Raw genomic sequence first — 16,186 nt, forward strand, 5'->3', positions numbered from 1 at the left:
CATCTAACGCGGCCGCCTCCCCCGCGCCCGCAGCACACCGCCATCGCCATCGCATCGCCATCGCCATGGAGACTTTCCCAGGCGACTGCCTTCCTCCCGAACGCCATTTCGAGTCTCGACAGGCATTATTCGAGTCGATCAACGCGTGGGCTAAGCCAAGAGGCTACGCCTTTACTACCCAAAGGTCGACGAAGGAGAAGAATGGTACCTCGACAGTGATCTACGCATGCGATCGATCTCGTCATCCTCCTAGCGGCGTATTGGAGCGTCAACGGAAAACAACAACTCGAAGGACGAATTGCCCGTTTTCAGTTATAGCAAAAGAGACGACTAACGGCGGCGGCTGGATCTTGAAGCATCGTCCCGATCAGCGCTTTGCGGTACACAACCATGAGCCAAGCCAGCACCCATCGGCAAACCCAGTTCACCGGCAACTTTCTGAAGGCACGTCACAGCTTGCAAGCTTTTCGAATGCCGGTATCTCGCCGAAGGAAATCCAGACACTCGTACGGCAGAGCGGCTCACTAGCTACAAGGCAAGACATTTACAACCGGATTGCAGATGTACGACGAGATGCATGCGAAGGTCAGAGTGCAATTCATGCGCTAGCCAATCGACTCGACAAGTCGCGGGGGAGGCGGCCCCGTTAGATGCATTTTGTGATGACTAATACCTTTTGCGATGACTAAGCGAGACGGACCCGTCTCTCTAGTGGGAGCCCTAATACAGCTGTGCAATGACTAAGCGACACGGACCCGTCTCTCTAGTGGGAGCGGTTCCACCTCTCTACTGATTAGACTGTGACGTATTGATACAGCACAATACCATAGTTCATATCCGTACTCGGGACTGTCATCATGCTGCTTCCGTGCTATGCATCCTCTCTGTCACTCTTCGCTTTCATCGCTCTCAGAGCTCCTACACTCGACTCAGACATGTACAGGGCCTGTATCTGACCGATCTCGTCCGCTTCGCTCGTCAATGCTCAGGGTATCAAACTAACCGAACCGACAAAAGAAAACACTCTGGGCCCAGCAATGTGAGAATTGCGCCTCCTATCTCGAAGCCAATGCTGCCCCGACGCCGACGAGCCCCTGCCTTGTCTCGCTTCTTGCTAGCCTTTTCCGAGCCGACACGTCTAAGATGAAAATGAGCTTCCCAGGACTTGCCCACAGGTCCGCCGCCAGAGGTTTGAGAGGCTCTGCTCAGTCGTTCGGTGCACGCCAACCACGAATGGGCTTGCCCACATCCAACCAGGCGTCTTCTCTCATCCTCAATGTATGGCCTTTTCGGCCTTCCAACCGTGGTCCATCAAGCAAGCGCTGTGTCGTATAAGCAGCCTCTTCACCGTTGCCCTCAGGGTTCTGTTCAGCTCGCCGAGCGCCTACCGGGATGGCGTGGCGGCACTGGTGCGCTCGAGTTTGGGCTCATGGATGGCATCCGGCGATGCTTCGCTGGCGAGGGGATGGCCAGGATGGGCACTTGGCTGGCTGCACTCGCCGCTGGATGTTGGCCGGCCGACATGGATCGTTCGTGCCGCACCTGGGCTTCCCACCTCTTCCAATCCTCCTTTAACCTCGTCGACTCCTGTCGCTCCAGCTCCCTCAGTTCCCGATTGGCTTGGTCCATCATGGCCGACAAGCTGCTTCCGGACGAGTCGGTGGACCGCGCCGCCAGGGACTTGCGGATCATCTGCCTCCTGCGCTCCTCCTCCTCGAGAAACAGGTCGACCCTGTTCATTTTCTGCCTCTTGATAATCTCGTCGCGGCTCAGGTATGGGTGGAGCTCTTGGTATCTCCTGTATTGGCGGCGTCTTGTGTAGTACATCATGAGGAAGGTAAACGAGACTCCAACGCCGATGATGCCGCCCACAACTGACGCCACGATCCATACCACAGAGGTGCTCATGGAAGGAGATGCGGTATCCTTGACATACTCAGTTCGTGTGTTGGCGTCTCGAGCGCTGGGGAAGGCTGCGGTATTGGGCATCCTGGAGGGATGGACTTAAAACACGTTGAAAAGGGAAATAGGTGCGAGGTAATGATGTCGACATTCGCAAGGTGAGCAGGATGCATGCGTCTTTTCAAGTGGCTTCCCCCGGACTTGAACCATGCTGGGGATCGATGCCTTATATGGATGCCACAAACACTTCTCTCTCGGCACTGAAACCAAGGAACCACCTCTGCTGTGGAACGGCTGGCGGTTACTATCAGCGACTTCTATTCTTGGGCGAATCCCACCCTGCTACGGGCCATCTGTACGCCGACTCTGGACACGGCTAGATGGGCGAGGTATTCGAGGGGATCCCAGTCTTTAGTGTCGGCTGCTCTTTGTCCACTCCCAAAACAGCCTCCTCGAGGTGTAAGTGAGGCGCAGCGCGGGGCTGCAGCACGGCAGATTCTCCCGCTAGGAGCTGGGGTTCGGCATGATTACAACCTTTGATTTATCTGCCTGTGTTCTCTCGAACCTGTTTTACACTTTCTCTTCCAAAGTAAGACGGGCCTGGGATCGACCGTTCTGCAGCAGGCTTACTGCCTAGTCGCCAAACTGGAATCCGGCCCGTGTAATTCGCATCGGGAAGGCAAAGTCTGTCTGTCTCCCACGGCGTGGAGAGAGAGAATCTCGAAGCATACTAAGTCCAAAGAACGAAAATGGGAGACCGAACACAGCCGTTTGCGCCACGAATCTGTTTCCTCCGATCAGATGCAGGTTAAGAGGACCTCGTTTTGGTTGGTCCTGCCACGCGACCTCACCTCAATTGGCTCTCACGACCTGGCGTGAGGCGATGCAAGCCCGCCAAGATCCGACTTAACAGTCGCGAGTTATGTTTCCGAAGCAATGCAGTTCATGGCTTCTGGCCGACTGCTGGTACCAGTATCTGTGGCAATGAAGAGAGCCCGGATACCCGATTGATTGGCTCACATTGTCTTGCTTAATAAGATACGGATCCGTACACCTTCCCGGAGAGCCTGTCACAGGCTGCCTGGATCAACTGTCATCTGCCAGAGGCAGTCCCGTTGCTGTCTCAGGATATCTCCAACCCACAATAAATCAGAGCTCTCGGCCACATTCGCCCTTCTTTTGACGCAGAGGGAAGCTCCACACAGCCGTCAGAGATGGGGTCGATGAGGGAATCTGAGGTTTGACGGGCTATCTGCAACACGTCAGGCACCTGTGCAGCGGTGCTGGAAGCTGGGAAGACGAGGACGTCATCTATCAAACCGCGACATGTGCAATTGGAAGCAGAGGCCTGGATCAGCTTTACATACGGATTACTTTGGCAGCATTCAGCAGGTGGAACGTCAGTGGGGCTGGAGCAAGAGGATCCCCTTTGCGTCTGCGGGGCACCTCAAGGGATTTTTGATTGGGCCCCTGGAGAGCCTCTGCCCCACCAATGGAGATAATCCGCTGGAGAGCCGCCAAGTAATCAGACCAGAACAGCCACGTCGAGATGTACCCATCAATTTGGGCTCAGCTCATCAATTAAACGCTAGTAGACGATCTCGGGAAAGTGGTTGAGGTTGGCTAGAACAATTGTAGGCGAGATTTAAGGGATGTCTCAGGGAGGGCAGGCTGACGGGTCGACGATATAAACGACAGGAAATTCACTTGACGCTTGTGCAATGCATTGGTAAGGGCCAGAAGGGGACGGGTGGATAACTCCAGCCATCGGGAAAAGGGAACAGCAGGCGCATGTACGAAATACAGGATCAGATCATCTCATCATCATCTTCAACACATTGACTCATCTATGGGTATCCAATCCCCTAAATATCACGCCATGCGCCATGCAATGCTCCGCCCAGTCCATACATCACTGCCCAACATCCCTTGACCTCATCACACGACTCGTCTCCTCCGGGTCTTCCTCACGCCATTTCTCATCCACCTTTACGCCACCCACCTCCTCCGCCTTATCGCGGCAGTGACCCCCGTAACTAGTACTCGCGCGCGAGCTACCCGCTTTATCGTCCTCCTCGCCGGGCTGTCCCCGCAGGGTGAAGTCGACCGAGGGTTCCCGGTGGATGAAGCCGTTCTCGAGGTCGTCTCGGCTGTGCTGCGTGCTCCGTGTCCGCACCCAATGGCGCCACGTCAGGCTGATGGACGAGTGTTCGGTCCCGGCCACGGAGAAGCGCTGGTTGAAGCTGGTTCGATCGTGCAGGGTTGGTGCGGGGCTGGAGGCTGCGTTGGCGCGTCGTAGTAGTAGAGTACTGCCGAATCCACATCGGCACACGGGGATGTGGAGGAGGTTCCAGAGCCTGGTCGGCGTTAGTTTGGTCCCCGGCCACTGCCGGTTGCTAGAGTTAACTTACCCCTCCACTGATAGAAGGATATACAGCAGCGGAGCTGCAGCGTGCATAGGAAGACCCCAGTAGGTATATCCATCAGGAAACGGGCCGCCCAAGCCGACATAGACCAAGAAAAGAACCATATAAGCAAACCCGCAGAGGCATCTTAGCACCAGACCCCAGGTCGGCCACGGCTTTTGCGCCCGAAACAGAGTGACAAGATCTAGGACGACATCGGTGAAGACAACACAAAATAGAACAATGGCTTGTATGCTGAATTGCACCCGAATCGCGGTTAGCATCGTCTCACAAAGATACGACTCCATAGAACCACTCACCTCATGTAACTCCCCATATCCTCTCCCAACACACGCATCGCATACGCCATAATCGCAACCATCACCGAGCAGGGCACAACATGCAGTGCCCCGTTCACAAAGCGTATCAACGCCCCTCGATTCTCGACCGCCGTATCTGCGGGGTCCGGACCCGTACTTGGAGCCGCAATATTCTTCGTGTTGTTTGTGTTGGTGTTGACATCCTCTGCCGAGGGCCCATACCAGTGGTAGTCCAGGGATCGCTCCGAGATGGACGCTGCTGGCGCTCGCTCTGCCATGTCCTCGGTAAACCGAGACTGCCTTCGCGCGCTGAGTCTTGGCCTTGATCCTGTTGGGGTCAACGGGGACGGCGTGAAGGTGGAGGATGGTGTTGGCAGCGGTGGTGGACTTGACCCCGGGTCCTTGCTCGATGCTTCGGCCATGGCGGGCGGTGTGTCGTGCTTCTAAACGAACGGACGTGGCTATGGTATAGCCTACCGATGCCAAGAACGAAGGCAGGGTGAGAGAAAGGCTTGAGAGTTGATGTTCAGGGACGGAAAACGCATATCAGACTCGCCGAAACACTCGATTGTGTGCGAAGGCGTTAGACAAGTCGTCGAGTCGTAAAACGGGCCGCTCCGAGCTTGAGTTGCAGTCAAATACTTTGCCCTCCCGTCTCAAACAAACCCAAGGCTCAGGGGCGAGATTCCAGCGCCTAACATAGCAAGCTGAGCCAGGCTCTTTGATTCCAGGGGCGTATTGTCAGGCGTTGTCAAGGTGTTGGAGATCCTGGCGCGGCGCAGGAAAGAGGTATGGATCCGCCTGATATGGCCCAATGTGCGGCGCTGCAAAAGCTCAAAGTCTGGATCAACGAACGATGGTTGGGTGGAAAAGCAGCCTCTTGGGCGCCACTCATTAGGAGGCAAAGAGCCGTTGCCGTCCCAGACTGGCGGGAAGAATGATGAAAAAGGGCACTCCTTGAAATTGGGCTTCAAGATGAAGCCAACCTGGACGAAACGTAAGTGGCAGAGAAAACTTCGACTGCAGTACCAAAAGGGGAAGAACAATAATTAACACATCAAATACTTGTGGGCCAATGCGTTTTCCGGCTTGTCCCCTTTCCTGCGTGCATCTCAGGCGGGCCAAGTCAGGAACCGAGGCTTCCATCGACGTTTAAACCCATTCTCACAAGCTGGGGCGAACCAGGGGCTCGTAACGGCTGCAGGGGTTTGCCGGAAGAACTGCATCCAGGGTTTTCAGGGGTCCTGCGCTCGTCCAACCACTGCAGGAAGGGGACCGGGGTAACAATCTGGGGAAGCAAGGCACAACCATGGCAAGAGCCCACAATGCGTCTTTTTACCCGGAGCCTTTTCTGTTCTAGAACCGGCGCTTGCCAGTCATTGGAAAGAACATGAAGACAATGTGATCATGTGCTCTGGAGCCCGGGAAAATGGGCGTGTTGGGAATGGAGCCGCCTTTAAAAAATATTGTAGAGATGACCGGTCTCCGCAACTTGGAACCGGGCGGGTAGCCAGCGGCAGCACTCGACAACGGAGACTGCGTGGTGACTACCTGGTCGGGAACCATCGCAGGAAGCGGGCACCAAAAAGGGATGATCAATGCGAAGTGCGGCCCAAACTACACTGTTTCTTTCGTAGCCGCCATATTTGCTACCACTCACGGTCGGGACACACCGGCTCAGATTTGCCTTTTAACTTCATAGTCGATAGAAAACGACGCGGACCGGCAGCTGGCGCCCAAGGGCTTCGGCAGAAACCACAAGCAGAGCCAACCGCCTGTGTCCGTCGTCGCGACCGAGACTCAGAAGTATCTGTTGTGTATCATCACCGCCGTGCGTCCAACCGTGTTACTTATGATATCAGCGTGGTCCCTTTGACCCGCCCGCTCTCCATCTTGGCCGTCCTGGAGCCAAACTGAATCTGCACGAGTGTTAGCGGGAGAGCTGCTATGAGAGACCGCAACACTCACAGCGCGCTTCTTCTCCTTTGCTACATTCTCCATGCCCAGCTCCAGTGCAAGCAGGCGGAGTACCCTCTTGCCGGCTTCGACGCCGCTGATCTCTTCGCCGTTCTCAAAATCGCACTTCTCCCAGGCCGGCGTGCCGATGGCCCAACCTAGCAGGCGCTCGTCAAGGAAGGGGAACCTCACCTCCTTGCCCCAGTGAGCCATAACTCGGTCGTCCCGGCCAAGGTTGCGCTTGCCCAGGCGGCCAACGTCGAGTAGAAGCTCATCCATCAGTCCGGCAGAGCCCCGGTGTTGAAATGCAGAGGGGTGTCGAGAATAGCCCCCGAAGAGCTCGTCGGCTCCTAGGCCAGACAGAAGGACACGAGCCGGGGATGTGTACAGTGACTCCGGGCTCTTGGTACAGGATCCTTGGCCGCGGGCGGCGAAGTAGAGCGCATATGCGATAGAGAGGTCCATCTCGGTATTGTGCGGATGAATCAGAGAGATCACCTGCTGGCGGTGTGCCTGGGTTTCCGTATATGGGACATTTACCTGGCGAGTTAGTAACGGGTCTGTAAGAGATTCGGGTGAGAAAACTTACAGCCACAAACCTAAAGGCTCGCCCAGGACAAACTCGTTGCAACTCTGCAAATGATCTCCTTCCGGTGATTCTGTCTGGGCAAGCCTCATAGAAGTCCGGTAGGTCGCTGTTCTCCTTCTGGAGTTGTGCGACCACCCTGGGATTCTCGAAAGCGACATTGAGCAGGTCAATTCCCTGGTCTAAAGCGAGAAGTTCGTGGCATAGCCTGGCCAACACGCTGCAGTCTAGTCCCCCCGAGAACAGGACAGCGACGCGTGTTTGGCTGTTGACGTTTGCAGCCGAGGGCATCGGGACATTGAGAACCCTCAGCCTCAGGGACTCGAGCAGCTGTTCTTTGAGTCTGGCGACCGAAGACGACTCCTTTGTCAGAGGATGGCTGCCAGACGGCAGGGCACGATTGAACCTGCCAATGCCGGAGACCTGGAGGAAGTTGAGTAAGCCTGACAGGATAACTCATCACGGTCCAGCGCGCAATTCCACGATCGACCGCAAGTACTCACGAAGTCAACGGCACCATCCCCAACAGCCCAATCATGCCGTTCCGGGACAACCTCGCCCACTGTCACCACATAGACCCCATCCGCCTCAACCTCTCTCCACCCATCTTCACCCGGCGCCGCAACACTGCACAGCGCTAGCCCTCCTCCCATTGACGCCGTCAAAAGCGACCGCCTCCCTAACCGATCGCGCCCAAAGAACACCCTCCCAGCCGACGCATCATAATACACAAACGCGAACGGCCCTTCAATGCCGCGCAGAACCTCCAGCACGGCATCAACCCCGGCAGCGCCGCCCGAAGACGCCGTAACCAGCCGGGCAAAGACCACCTCCCCGTCATTCTCCCCCGCCTCAACCGGCCGCCCATCCACCCGCCAGGCCTCGCCGTTCCAGCACAGCACCGACCCCGTGCGCGGGTCAGTCAGCGGCTGGCGCGCGACGTGGTCGCCTCGCAGCGCCAGGACGGTGGACGTGAAGCGCAGCGACCATTCCGTCTCGGTGGGACCATCGTGGCTACCATCGATGGGGATGTGTTGTTGGCGGTCGACCTGGCCGAAATGATCTGGTCCCCGCGCAACGAGACAGCGCTTCAGTTCTGGGGGGAGGCCGAGGTCGCAGAGGGATGGCGTCGGCGCGATAGTCGCGTGGATGCCGCACATTGTTGCGTGGGTGCAAGAAATGTGTTAGTGAAGGTGAGTGGGAATTTAGAAAAGGTGAGTAACGGTCTTCTAAGACAAATGGATGCTTGGCGATATTGTTACGCACTGTGGGGAATGACTCAGCATTTTGACCTCACCTGACCAGCTGGGAAGAATGCAGGGTAGGGGGCAAAACACTAAGAAGCTCGATCACAAGCGTACCACCAAAGTAGGAAGGTTCGAAAATGGTTGTTTAGCTTCAACTCATATCGATCAAGTGACCTTAGGGTTATGGGTCCGACGGTCCGGCAGCTGAAGCAGCTCATCTTAAGGAGCAGTACTTCGGTGTCACCATGTCGGATCTCAGCCACGACGCCAACAAGCTACCTCTTCGGAACTTCGGCAAGGCGACCATCACGCAGGGTTTTTAGATCGGCGCTGACTGACGGCCAGCAAGCTCAGCAACACTTGCGACCGAGTCCAGAATACCGCGTTGAAGCGACCTGTATTATAAACACTGCCCTAGATTGCTTTCCCAACCAAGAGCAAACTCAGTCCCGCGGCCCTGACCAAGCTATGCACCTACACCGAAAAAGACGCAGAGATATAACCACCCATTCCCGCCCAATGCCCGCTCCGAGGAAAAGAAACGAGAATGCAAGAGACGATTTCGTAGCGAACCTTCAACACTCTCACGCCGACAAAGCGAGGCAGGCATCGACAGCCAACCCAACCCTGCTGCCAGTTAGTAACTCAGTGCTAATAAGGGGAACAGAACACAATCACGCACCTCCCCTCCTTTTGATACACAACATCACTGATAATCTCCCGATCCAGATCGGGAAACATACCCGCCAACGTCTCGACGACATTCGCATGCTCGGCGCGATGCAGCCGCTGCGCCTCGGCCGCTTCAGCACTCGCCTGCCGCGCCGCCGCCTCCTCGGCCGAAAGGAGCTGCCGGGCCCTGAGATCCCTATCCCCACGCTCTGGCGGCTGCGGCGTGCGCGCCGGGCTGGCGATGCTCCCGCTGGGGCCCGCAACAGCCGACGATGACGACGACGACGGTTCGTCCGAGAAGATGCGGCCTATCGTGCTCAGCGGCTTCTGGATGGACCTCAGCAGCCCCGTGATGGCCGCCTTTTCATCGCTGCCGCTGTACTCGCCGCTGTCGCGTGGCTCGTTGGACGAGGTGGACCGCCGCGGACTTGCCGGGCGGTCGGCGTCGAGCGAGGGACGGGTTGAGGAAGGGCCCGATCCGCCCGCGCTGAGAGGTCTGAGAAAGGCTAATTTTTCTGCCTGAGGAGGCGGTGGCGGGGGAGTTTCGGAGCGGTGCTTCTCTGCGATGGCAGAGACGGCGGCCTCAACGTTGTGCTCAAACTCCTCGTCAGTGATGGTCAGGGTTGTCCGGTCCATGTTCTCAATGAACTGGATGGCGCCCATCTGCGACGGTTAGTGACATGTCAATCGGGCATGACCGGCCGACGCACCAGTGAAGAGAGATAATAGCCGGCTTCGCCGCCCAGCTTCTCCTGGTTCCGAAATCTCAGAATGTACTGGACATTAGAAACTAGGTGTTCCGGATTCGCCTGCAGTACGACGTAGATGAGCATGGGCATGAACGAGTCGGCAGACGCGTCCGATTTGGTGTGTTTGAGTAGGCCTAGACAGTCAGCTGTCGAAAAGCTGCAAGTTCCGAAACTACCCACCAAAGATGACTTTGCAGCAGTTCAAGACGCAGATGATCTTGTCTCGGGGGGCGCGGTATGACTTGATTTTGAGCAGCTCTGTATCGGTCAGCTAGGAAACCAATCAATATCGGGACACCAACCCTGTTGCGCCAGCTTCAAAAACCGCTTTCCACTCTCGTTGACTGGCGGAATGTCGAGATGTTCTTCTCCTACCCAGCTGTAGATGTTGATCTTCTGTGCAAGTATCTCGTCACGCTCCACATCCTCCTGATGCTGGCCCCGTCTCCCTGGGCCTAGAGCTCGGTCGCCGCCTCTCTTCTTCTTCGCCCCGGGTATTGGCTGTGGCGGCGGGATGGCAGGAGAGAAAGTCTGAGAGTACAGGCGGTTCATGACCAGTTTCTCCATGCCCTCCCTGGCGTTGTCAAACTCCGCGTCCGACACGTCCCTCCAGACGTCACACTGGGCCATTTTGTTGGCGATGAACGCGAGAAAATCGCCAATGATTTTGACCTGCTCGTGCACCATCCACTGCCGCTTCCCAAACTCGGAGAGGAACGATTTGAGATACCTCGCGACCGGATCGGCCTTCTTGTTGCGCAGCTGCTCCAAGAACCTGTGGAAGTCGAAAGGCTGCGCCGGCTCGGGCTCGGGCTCTGGCGGGGGCGGGCGATGAAGCGAGTTGATGGGGGACATGGGAGAATCGAGGCTGCCCTCCCGAAAGCGTTCCGAATATCCGGAATCATCCTTCGGAGGCACCGGCGGCCTCTCATCGTCTGCCTCCTTCCTCGATCTTGTACTTGCTGGCGACGACGTTGATAGCCTGAGACCTTGCATCTCTTGAAGTTGCTGTGATATGCTGGGAGCGAGCGGCTCTAGGCTGGATTTTCGAGGTGGGTGTTGGACCGAAGTGCCTAGAAGTGGCGATGCCATCTCTAGCCGGGGGCTCATGACCTCGTCGACACCGGGGCCGCCTCCTTCCTCGCTAAACTGCTCCATGATACTCTGTATCTCGGACCTAGATCCGAGTTCTTGCTCATCCTCGCTGGTATACCGCTTCTCGTCGTACGCAGCATCGGATCTCGTCGGGGACGGCTCGGCAGACCTCGACTGGGCAGCTGATGACGGTGCTCGAGAAGGCGGTCGAGACAAGGTGGGAGTTGGCGGGGTAGGGTCAACATAAGGTTTCGGTTCGGCAGTGAGATACTGCGTCGTCGTGCTTGCAGTTGTAGGGGAAGTCGTCGGCTTCAGGGTGGCGATCGAAGAAGACATTGTGTCGGCTGCATCCTCAGGAGCCTTGCCCTGCCTCGCATGCCCGTCAGAATCACCAGACGCCCCTAGAAGGCCCTTATCTCCAGATAAAGTGTCCTCATCAAGGGCCTCGCACGAGCCGTTGTCCTCAGCCGTCCCTCCCTCTGCCGCGGTGGGAGCCTCGTCTGGAGGACTGCCCGCAGGCACGGCGCCGGGGAGAGGCGTCAGCGCGCCATCAACTGGTACTGTACCATCTTTGTCTGCGCCAGGCGAGCTCGGCGCAATGGCTTCTTGGTCGTGAGGAGACATGCAACGGATCTTCGAAACACTGGCAAAAGACGAGTCGGCAGAATCCCCACTCGGCTACCAGAACGATCCGGACCGAAGCTTGAGCGCCCCGAAGTTAAGCGTTGATGCTGGGAGGTCTACCAAAAAATGAATGACCGTTAACGGGTGTGTTAACAAGCCCTGCACTGATAACTTAGCAAGCAGACATGCGGTGATGCGGGTGTGCTGTTAATGCAAGTTGTTGGAGTGTCGGCAGGACGAGGCTAGTCCACCTAGGTGGTTGTTGAGCTGCCAAGACCCGGGCTTTGGGCCGTTCATCAGGTGGCCGCACCGGTTTGACCATCAGGTCCCGCCAAGGCGCTAGTGTTGTTACATCTCAATACTAGCCAAACTTTCGCGAAGGGTTAGCGCCCAAGGCGTCGCTGGGGGGTAAGGGGGCGGCGTCAGGCCCCGCGGTTAGGACTTGGTAGTTAGAACTTATGTTAGCGGTTAGGATTTGGTGTTAAGGATAGAATTAGGTTCAGATATATGAGGAAAGAATTGGTTGTGTTATGAGGTAGTTGTGATGGTTTGAAAGTGGTGAATTTGGAGGGCGATGCATTAGGTCATCGCGATTCTCCTCGCCCCTTGACGGTATGTATCGAATTGGAAATACCCTCTGTGTAACCCTTGCATCCGCCTTGCAACGCCCATGTCTAGCGCCTTGGCGGGATCCCGTTGCATAACTACGTACCCCGCTAATGTTGGCGACTGGAGTCTCGGTGACGGTCATCATGGCAGTGGTGGGATGGCTGGTGGGGTCCTTGTCTGATCGCCGGCCAGAGCGGAACACAGCAGGGAGGACCAGGCTTGAGAATAGGGTTTCACCAGGCAACGTTCTGGATTTCGATTTCATGAATCTAATCCGTACAGTACCTTATGATGTGTACACCGTGAACCGCAACGTCTTAGCCAACTCAGTGCAGTGCTTCAATTTCTGGTTGAGTCATCCATGGATATTGGGAAAGGTTCAAATAAAATCCCTGCAGGGCCTTGGTGCCCTTAGTAAGTGGCCGACCAGATAAGGTTAAGTTCCTCTGTTCCATTTAGTTGCGGTTGATTTATTCCCTTATTACCTGGTGGTTTTACGTTCAGTTTCTCTTTCAACACGATACCCGACTTGCGCTGGTTCTGCGCCTTTGCGCCATTCTCGGTTTCACCCTCAGATACTCTCACTTGTCGGGGACAAACTTTCGCCTGCTGCCATGGCGTCCCTTGGCACCCTCCCTCCGGAAGTCTTCAACCTCATCGCCAGGGTCCTGGCCGATGGTCACTGCGAGCGGTCACTGGCGGCTCTTGCAGCCTCTTGCCGGGGCTTCTACGAGATCGTCATGCCGCACCTCTACCACCAGGTCGTCGAAAGGCACCCGGCGCTCCTTCACTGGGCCGCCTACTACGGTCGCTTGAGCACCGCACAGAGACTCATCGAGGCCGGCGTATCTGTCGACACCGGCATGCTGTGGGATTCGTCTGGGGCCGAACCCAAGAGTTTTTGGAACTTTGAGGCGTTCTGTGCCTATGCCGGCAAAACGCCACGCAAGGTTTATCGGGCCATTCAGGGTCGCTTGAAGGACGGTAACATTGTCATGTGCCAAATCCCTTCCCTACGCCAGCTATCCATGGCCTACGTTATCTAGGTCCACTCCCCAAGGAGCGCACCCGTCTGCTGACCTGTGCGGCCTGACAGTACCACAAAACCTATTCCGAGAGGACGGCCAAGCTGGTTCCCTATTCATTTGGCAGCCATGAGCGGCAGCCTTGAGCTGGTCGAGCTTCTTGTCAAAACAAGCCCGGCGACCATGACTGCAGCATGCGTATGCCATAAGCTGTGCGACTGCTTGGCTGTGCATTTGCCCGGTTCGGACCGAGAGGAGATGGAGTCTATGGATATTGACGACGGGCTTCCACTACATGTTGCTGCCTGCCACGGCCACAATCATGTGGTAAAGTGGTTGCTCAAACGCGGCTGTGTGCCTGCCGCTGCCCTTGAGTTCCCCACCAACATTCACCACGCTCTTTTTAGTCTTGAAGGCATTCTCACTGCCCTCCATAATGCGGCACGCCTCGGCCAAGTGGACATGATCGAGTTCATTCTCGATGGTGGCTACCAGACGGATGTGAATGTGCTTGATATCAGGCAGTTTCCTCCCATCTGGTACGCTTACCACCATGGTCATTGTTTGTTATGCCCTGGCCTCTCACTTTCTGCAGTGGCTATACTAACGCCAGAGTGCCTCCAGGGGACGCTGTCGATGCGCTCGTTGCGCGCGGGGCTGATATCAACGACGATGTCGGCTTCGGATATACGCCACTGATTGACGCTTGCCTACGCAGCATGTATGATCATGCGGTTGAGCTGATAGACCGTGGGGCCGACGTGAATGTTGGATTTCATAGCCCACCAGAAGGACTCCGAAGAGCCTCCGCTATAAAATTTCGAGGGCGTGGCATCCGACCCATCGACATCTGCTGTTGGACCTCCCGCCCATTTGGCGAATACGGCCTCTCATTCTGGCCAAATGAGGAATCTCAGAGTTGGCAGCCCAGGGGTCCCCCCCAAAAATGTGATGATTACTTCGCGGAAAAGGCTAAACATCTTTCTCTCGTATCGAGACTGCTTCGCGCAGGCGCCGACTTCAATCAGGACTCTGAGATCTACCCATCTCCCCTCGTCGTTGCGGCGGCAAATCAGTAAGTCATGAAAATCACCTCACTCGTGTCGATAGTTGTTGCTCATTGTCGTTGCTTATACCCCGTCAACGATGTACAGTTTATCGGGAGTCGTTGAAGAGCTGATCAAGCACGGGGCCGCCGTCAATATGGCAGACCAACATGGGGTGTCGCCTCTTGCAGCTGCTTTCGTTTATGACAGTACGTACTGCGGATATTGTCCCTTCCATCTGCGCTACGACTACAATCAGTTCTACGAACGGGCGCCCTTCTTCACGGCCGGCGAAAAGAGAGCCAGTCTCGTACTTGGACGAGAATGGCCCGACTACCTTGACCCTGGCGACGGGGGGTGTCCCGAACTCAGGGCTTGCGTCGAGATTCTGCTGCGAAACGGCGCCGATGTGAACCAGGCTGACCTGAAGGGGAACCCGCCATTGGGCCGTCTGTTCGCCGCGCCATGCTTCAGATCTAATCTTGGCGATCACAGCTCGGATGTGTTGTGGATTACCCCGGCCGACAGATCTCGCATCGGCTCCTTGCTTCTCCAACACGGCGCAGATCCCCAATGCAGGATTTTCCTTGGGTCGGAGGGGCAAACCTCGCATGCCCAGCCATCTGCTGCCGTGCCTGCCAGAGAGCATTGGCCCTGTTCCGCCGTGGAACACGCCTGTTGGGATGCCGATTTTGAAGCCTGCAAGGTTCTGCTCTCAGCTGGTATGGTTCTCAGCCACGATACGGTTCTCTGGATGATCAGACTTGTACTCGAGGAGAGCCAAGGGCATGAAGGCCCCGGAACACCAGAGGCATTTGAGTTCTTCCAGAGCCTTCCCGCTGAGCTGCGAGACGGCGCACTCCGAGACCCCGTATGCATAGCCGCAGCAATTCGCCGAGGATGGCTTGAGAAAGCTCAGGAATTCTTGGATCTAGGTCCGGAACTTTGCCGGTTCTCCCAAAAGACTCGAGTCACGAAAAACGATGTTCCCAGCCCAGTCGCGGTTGGGGAACTAGTCGAACTAGGGGCATTCTGTTTGAACGAGGCGGCAGCGTGGACGCACCCCCATGCCACCTCTCTCGTCGAAGGGCTGCTGGAGCTGGGCGTGCGGCCAATCCCGCCCTCGGCCTTGTTGCATGCCGTTGACAAGGAAAACGACGAGATGCTTAGCACCTTTTTGAAGCACGGCGCTGTGCTACATGTGAGAGATAGAGAGCTAGACGATGATCGGAGCTCCGAATACCCGCCATCGTGGAAGCGGATGGACGACTGCGTCAACCCCGTGAAACTCGCCATCCATAGGAGTCAGATCTCTGCTATCAGGGTGATGCTCAAGCAATCCCAGGACCCTCTCGAGTCATGGTTCCGCTACTTCTACCTCAAGGAAGCATACACTAGTTTCAAGCCAGCAACGCTTGCCTGCATGCTTGAGCATCCGATAATGCGTTTCGACGAGACAGATATCACCGACGAGGCCGACCTGCCTCTTGCACACCTTGTGCGAAATGCCGACAGGCTCTGTGCGGAGATCTATGAGAAAAGGGGCGACAGATTCAGTGGGAAACGCGGACCCTGGTCGAGAACGGAAAACATTGGGCCGTGGATGGCTTGCGTGGCCGCCTTCGCGCACGCCGGCGCTGACCCGAGGATGCGAGACAGGGCCGGCAGGTCGACACTTGAATACCTTGGAGAGCACCTGACCTATGCTGGGAAGGACCGGTTCAGGAGATATTTTGCCTCGGAGTTGCGATCTGTCGGAGGGGAGCAGAGGGACGGCCAGCTCGACCCGGCGACTTGCTGGGAGGCGATCAAGGCACTCAAGGTGCCCGAGGCTGAGGAGCCTAGCGTCTCTACCGGACCTGACGAGTCTGAGGAGGAAGAAGAGTTTGAAGAGGAAGAGTAGCTACGTTTCGGTACTCTTCTTCGCCGCCAATAGCTGCGCAGCTCTTG

At 56.5% G+C, this 16,186-nt stretch overlaps 6 protein-coding genes across 6 annotated transcripts; 2 read left to right on the forward strand and 4 right to left on the reverse strand.

Moving 5' to 3' along the window:
* Positions 1 to 904: 904 nt before the first annotated feature.
* Positions 905 to 2,424, reverse strand: N657DRAFT_642312 (uncharacterized protein). Its single transcript, XM_062792315.1, has one exon. The coding sequence runs from the start codon at positions 1,987 to 1,989 to the stop codon at positions 1,369 to 1,371; it is 621 nt and encodes a 206-aa protein (XP_062649338.1). The 5' UTR covers positions 1,990 to 2,424; the 3' UTR covers positions 905 to 1,368.
* Positions 2,425 to 3,637: 1,213 nt separating this feature from the next.
* On the reverse strand, positions 3,638 to 5,285 carry N657DRAFT_270687 (uncharacterized protein). The gene is made up of 3 exons (XM_062786549.1): positions 4,628 to 5,285; positions 4,314 to 4,562; positions 3,638 to 4,259 (listed from the first exon to the last, which is right to left on the reverse strand). The coding sequence occupies exons 1-3, from the start codon at positions 5,047 to 5,049 to the stop codon at positions 3,815 to 3,817; spliced, it is 1,116 nt and encodes a 371-aa protein (XP_062649339.1). The 5' UTR covers positions 5,050 to 5,285; the 3' UTR covers positions 3,638 to 3,814.
* Positions 5,286 to 6,477: 1,192 nt separating this feature from the next.
* N657DRAFT_654199 (uncharacterized protein) lies at positions 6,478 to 8,329 on the reverse strand (the record flags this gene model as incomplete). Its single annotated transcript, XM_062794485.1, has 4 exons — positions 6,478 to 6,546; positions 6,596 to 7,096; positions 7,173 to 7,592; positions 7,673 to 8,329. 4 exons carry the CDS (start codon positions 8,327 to 8,329, stop codon positions 6,478 to 6,480), a joined length of 1,647 nt encoding a protein of 548 aa, XP_062649340.1.
* A 738-nt stretch (positions 8,330 to 9,067) lies between these two features.
* On the reverse strand, positions 9,068 to 11,556 carry N657DRAFT_567187 (uncharacterized protein; the record flags this gene model as incomplete). Its single annotated transcript, XM_062788490.1, has 4 exons — positions 9,068 to 9,751; positions 9,799 to 9,971; positions 10,018 to 10,095; positions 10,140 to 11,556. 4 exons carry the CDS (start codon positions 11,554 to 11,556, stop codon positions 9,068 to 9,070), a joined length of 2,352 nt encoding a protein of 783 aa, XP_062649341.1.
* Positions 11,557 to 12,779: 1,223 nt separating this feature from the next.
* Positions 12,780 to 13,211, forward strand: N657DRAFT_678669 (uncharacterized protein; the record flags this gene model as incomplete). The annotated part of the gene is made up of 1 exon (XM_062796096.1): positions 12,780 to 13,211. One exon carries the CDS (start codon positions 12,780 to 12,782, stop codon positions 13,209 to 13,211), a length of 432 nt encoding a protein of 143 aa, XP_062649342.1.
* A 1,353-nt stretch (positions 13,212 to 14,564) lies between these two features.
* On the forward strand, positions 14,565 to 14,822 carry N657DRAFT_548449 (uncharacterized protein; the record flags this gene model as incomplete). Its single annotated transcript, XM_062787873.1, has 1 exon — positions 14,565 to 14,822. A coding segment is annotated over one exon (258 nt), but the record flags the coding sequence as incomplete, so codon positions are not given.
* Between the last annotated feature and the right edge of the window lie 1,364 nt (positions 14,823 to 16,186).

The sequence above is a fragment of the Parathielavia appendiculata genome (assembly GCF_033297405.1).
Source record: "Parathielavia appendiculata strain CBS 731.68 unplaced genomic scaffold N657scaffold_3, whole genome shotgun sequence".
Taxonomy (NCBI): domain Eukaryota; kingdom Fungi; phylum Ascomycota; class Sordariomycetes; order Sordariales; family Chaetomiaceae; genus Parathielavia; species Parathielavia appendiculata.